General features: G+C 39.3%; 1 protein-coding gene across 1 annotated transcript; it reads left to right on the top strand.

Moving 5' to 3' along the window:
- Positions 1 to 686: 686 nt before the first annotated feature.
- LOC146547997 (OX-2 membrane glycoprotein-like) lies at positions 687 to 1,736 on the top strand. The gene is made up of 3 exons (XM_085265018.1): positions 687 to 693; positions 960 to 1,298; positions 1,393 to 1,736. Exons 1-3 carry the CDS (start codon positions 687 to 689, stop codon positions 1,734 to 1,736), a joined length of 690 nt encoding a protein of 229 aa, XP_085121144.1.
- Positions 1,737 to 5,542: the final 3,806 nt, after the last annotated feature.

The following is a 5,542-nucleotide window of genomic DNA, read 5'->3' as shown; positions in this document are numbered from 1 at the left end:
CACATACATACGGTTTATACACTATTTTAAAAAGAAGGGCTTGAAGACTTGATTGATTACAAAAAGTCTATTAAAATGTTCTGGGTAACCACAGAAATCTTAGTCAGTTATGTCTGAGAGAGAATGTTTATGACAGAAGTAATGCCAAAATCTCAACAAACCAAAGTTACATACATGCTAAAGAGAAAGATCAAACAGTGCTGAAATTAGGAAGTGGGCAATATAGGGCTTCCCCAGTGAAATAACTGATCTGAAATAATTGAGGCACAAATTAATAAATAACATACCAGTAATCCACAGAAGGGGAGGCCTCTGGGAAAATGTAGAAAATCAATGGGAATTTCTACAGTAGCACGAGTTACCAGTCAATACCAGTCCTGGTATTGGTTATGTTGAAGTGATGGGTTTTATAATTCATTTTTGGTCCACTGAAGGGATTGTTTTGTAACCCCAATATTGATATTTTGTAAATAAAAATATGACCTCAATTAAACCTTTAAATTCCCTGCACTTGTCATAGATATCTACATGATGTCCAAAAAATATACATCAAGTCCAAGGTTCTAATGTTGAACGCCATATTGATGTCCAGCTTAAATCATGGTTGGACCTCCAAATTGTTGAAAAAGTTCAAATGCAGTACAGACCTCCAGAATTGGTCATGGACCAACAGAACCAATATAAACATGATCTGTACATCTATCTGACTTTCTTTGTTTAGTTGGTAGCTAACTGAATTGTGTTACTTTTTAGATTATAGAAAATGTACCTGAAACATACAGTATGAAACAATGAGTGTCAGGTTTATATTTATAGTCTACATCACATTTAAGTGGTACCCATATGTCAATTTGTTTGAGCCTAAAACACAGACTACTCCATGACCCGAATTATTGTTTAATCCTTCCCATCAATACCTCTCAGTTCCACATCTCTAACTCATGTTTTTCTCCATGCAGCTCTAACAGCAGTGGTCCAAACACAGCAGACTGTGCTGGCTGCAGTGGGAGAAGATGCTGAATTCAGCTGTCAGCTCTTGGACACTAAAGACGTCCTTCAGGTCACATGGCAGAAAATCTCACGTGATGTGGAGACAAATGTTGCCACCTACAGCAAGTACTATGGTCAGAGAGTGAATGATGGCTTTAACAATAAAGTCAAGTTTAAATACACTGAACTACAGAACTGCTCCATAGTCATCAGGAATGTGACGGAGCAGGATGAAGGATGCTATCACTGTCTGTTTAACACTTATCCTGAAGGCTCCTTCACAGGTAGACCCTGCCTCCAAGTCTATGGTAAGAACTTTTACCTTAATGTGATTAAATGCACCAGAAGCTGGTTTATTCTTGACAACATGGTCCTTATAACATATTTCCTGATCCTTCACAGAGCTGCATGAACCTGTTGTTGATGTCAGAGAGTCAAACTCTACTGAAGAGTGGGTTGTTTCCTGTTCAGCCACTGGTCGACCTGCTCCCACTGTAACACTCAGTGTCTCACAACAAGACCTCAGCTTCTCACAGTACAACACTGTCAGTGTGTCCAACACCAACGCTACATTCACTGTCACCACTACAGCTGTGCTCTCAGGTTCATGTAAACACAGCACACAGGTGGGATGTGCAGCACGAGTGCTCTCTGCTCCTCACAGAGAGGTGATGGTGACGATTCCTGAGGTCCAAAAAACATCTGTTGGTGGTGAGAAACTCTTTCTGTATACCAGACTAGACTAGAGACGGATGATACTTGGGTAAATTTGACTGGGATCTAATAACAATGACTTCAGTACTTCATGAGTGATGTATTATTGTTGGTCAGCGTCACGTTCTTCTGTTTTTTTCACAGATTTTCCCTCAATCACTGTAATAGCTGCAGCAGAGCTGGTGTTGGGGTTTGTCTTTTTCTGTTGCTCCACTATGCTGCTTGAAGAAAAGTTACCTTTTCACTTTCTAGTATGTCGTTTTGTAATGTGTCTTATCTTATTAACATGATAGTGATTTATTGATTCTAACCCTAAATCTATCTAGTAATGTCTGCACATATTTTCAGTACTGATTTTAAAGTGTTTTAATCCTTCTCTCACTCAGGGAACCAAATAAGGATTCAAATACTTCAAAAGTCAACCAATGACATTGATGTGTAAGACTATTTAATAATTATTTATTTTTTATATTTCATTTATTCATTCATTCTTTGCACTGTGATTTAACCCATCTTTGTGTAAAGCAGGGGTGTCAAACTCCAGGCCTTGAGAGCCAGCGTCCTGAAGCTTTTAAATGTATCTCTGCTGCAACACACCTGAATAAAATTATTAGGTCATTAGCATGACTCTACCCTACTCAAGTAAATTTAAATAAATGTAAGTACATACCACCAGGTAGCTCCACTCGTACCCAGTGTAACGGGAAGTGAGAGGGTTAGGTTTTGGCGCTTTGAATGTTCAGTTGTGTGATGCAGCGATTAATGTTTGAGTAAAATATTGGGCTCCCTCGTGTCTTCCCTACATTCCTCCACAATGTACGTTTTTGCAAAAATGTACTTCTAGAAGTACTTTTATTACACGATGTTCATTCACTCATGAGCTGCTGCAACATGAATCAAATGGCTGAACTGCCACCTTGGTGTGCAGTCAAGTTCTACAGTCTGCTAATGATCTAATAATAAGTATTAATATTCCTCACTCACCTTACTAAATGTTTGTTAACACAGCCAGAAACATTTGCATCACAAACACAGACTAGTGTTTATTAGCAGAAGCTTTTGGGTGGTTGCTCTCAAACCTGTGTACAAGTTTAAGCATTAATGGTCCCGTCACTGATTTCCAGGTATCCAATGTCAGGGCTAACAGATGGATTCAGACGCAGGAAGCGTTCTGGCAAGCAAAGGGTTGACAATTTATTAACACAGAGGGAAACCACAGTGATGTGTATATACAGTGAATGGGGCAGGGCTTCAGGGCTCCAGGGGAAGGAATCCACACTCGCTCTCCACTCGGCCCAAACTCCGCCACTCCTCTTCTTACGCACACTCGCTTCTCCACAGCCACTCTCGCTCCAATTTCCACTTATGTTGACACACACAGGGATCACAGGTCAGGATCTGCCACCAGTTCCGGGGAGATCTAAACACAAAGAGTCCAATTAGATCAATACGCCACACAACACTGAGAGAGTTTGTCTTAGGAGAGCTGAGAGCACGAACATGGGAGGTTCAACATTCCAGTGCCGAATACTCCGTGCCGCAGCGTTAAATAGGCAAGGGGGACGCCGCCTGATCAGCAACAGGTGTAGAAATCACCACAGATGCGTGGGCCAAGGGTGAGAGCCCACAATGAGCTCCACCCAGGGAAGCAGGAGAGAAAACAAAACAAACCTGTGGCCAACATGAGCGAGCCGGAGAGGCACAGGGACCATGACAGCCAATACCAAGTGCACAAGTTCACCCCAGATGGTTCCTCTTCTCTGTAACTTGGAGGATGTGGAGTAGGCTGTATTTTAATCAAAGAAATATCAATCAATCAATCAATCAATCAATCAATCAATCAATAACCATGTCTAAAAACAACACAGGTTGACCAAAGTGCTGTACACAGTAAAAGAAAAAGTAAAAAGTAGAAACAAATACACACAATGAACAAAACAAAAAATAATCCCAAATTTCGTTTTTTTTTTCTGAAGGGGTCAAACACTTTTATGCAAGAATGACAGCGAGGTGAAAAACCTTCACCCGCAAGAAAACTCGAGCTGTGACTCGTAGTACGAACACACACCTCACAGTAACACACTTTAATTGTTTAATGTGAACTTTTTGCCAAGCTAGCTAATCCTGACCAACACACCAGACACAGAAGATAAAGGAACGATGTTTTACTGTTAGAGACAGAAAGGTTAAAACATTTTGGCAGAGGGCTAAAATTACCCAAAAAGAAATTCCATTTGACCAAAAACACTTAATTTTTAAAAAATTAAGTATATAGTTATGAATAATGAACAAATAATTAACAAACTGGGGTTTATAAATCGTGTAACACATCCTTATGGTAAGAAATTTTACCTTAATGCGTTACATGTGTTAGAAGTCAATGTATCTTTAACAATATACTCCTTATTTTATATTTCCTGATCCTTCACAGAGCTGCATGAACCTGTTGTTGATGTCAGAGAGTCAAACTCTACTGAAGAGTGGGTTGTTTCCTGTTCAGCCACTGGTCGACCTGCTCCCACTGTAACACTCAGTGTCTCACAACAAGACCTCAGCTTCTCACAGTACAACACTGTCAGTGTGTCCAACACCAACGCTACATTCACTGTCACCACTACAGCTGTGCTCTCAGGTTCACGTAAACACAGCACACAGGTGGGATGTGCAGCACGAGTGCTCTCTGCTCCTCACAGAGAGGTGATGGAGACGATTCCTGAGGTCCAGCAGACGTCAGATTATCAGTGATGGTGAGAAACTGAGATGCAATAACAATGCATTGTGGTAGTATGCATTTTCTCTTTGATCAATAATTGATGTATTCATTTTGATCAGTGTCACATTTTTCCTGCTTTTTCAAGTTTCCTCCTGGATCATTGTATTAGCTGCAGTATTGGTGATGATGGTCTTTGTCAGCGTTGCTGCTCTGCAGTAGGCTACTCTTTAAAGAAAAAGATGAGATAACTTTCATTTTTGATTTCTTGTCATTTTTTTCTACACCAAAATCTATCCAATAATATCTGCATAACATTTTCTACTTGTGATTTAGTTATTAATTCTTTGCTTCATGATTCAATCGGTCTTTGTCTAGTATTAAATTTTATGTTTCCCATTTTATCCCACTGGCTTTAAAGTGTTTCACCAGATTTTTACGAAGTATTTACAGTCTTTTGTTGTCTCTGTCCCAAATGTTCTGAAATGTGTTGCATGTATTAAAAGAAGTTGGACTTTACCAAAAAATGTACAATGTACTTATAAACTTACATTTATGAAAGCTGAACAAACATTGATGTACTTGACTTTTGTAACAGTGAAAGGCGATCTGTTTTTATTGATAAATATATATGTTTGCATTACTGTTATTTGGATTGCCATGTTAGAACGTAGCAAACAACATTGTTTGTTCCTCTATGGTTTCTTATTTTTTACAAATTTAAATGTTTTTTGTCAAAAGATTAATAATTTCATATTGAGGTCAGACGGTCAGCAGTTTTGATGTTTTTGCAGAGATTTTATTTTTTGCAAAATAGCACAAGTAAACATTAAAAGTAGTTCCTAAATCAAGGCATTTATTATTAAGGCGGCCATTATTATGGCCCTGTGTGGAAAAAGTGATTGCCCCCTAAACCTAATAACTGGTTGGGCCACCCTGAGTAGAAACATCTGCAATAAAGCGTTTGGGATAACTGGCAATGAGTCCTTTACGAGGTGGTGGAAGAATTTCTGCCCACTCATCTTTGCAAAATTGTTGTAATTCAGCCACACTGGAGGGTTTTTGAGTATGGACCACCTTTCCAAGGTCACAGCACCTCAATCAGATTCACGTATGAACTTTGGCTAA

Source organism: Mchenga conophoros, linkage group LG23 (assembly GCF_057382185.1).
Source record: "Mchenga conophoros isolate Kocher_MC1m ecotype Shallow Benthic linkage group LG23, M_conophoros_male_GT1.1, whole genome shotgun sequence".
NCBI classification, from domain to species: Eukaryota; Metazoa; Chordata; class Actinopteri; order Cichliformes; family Cichlidae; genus Mchenga; species Mchenga conophoros.
This window is presented reverse-complemented; position numbering and strand designations above follow the sequence as displayed.

Bases quoted from the DNA above. Each gene is read 5' to 3' on its own strand.
- LOC146547997 (XM_085265018.1), top strand. The intron at 1,299-1,392 runs GTAAGAACTTTT...GATCCTTCACAG, and splicing joins ACCCTGCCTCCAAGTCTATG to AGCTGCATGAACCTGTTGTT.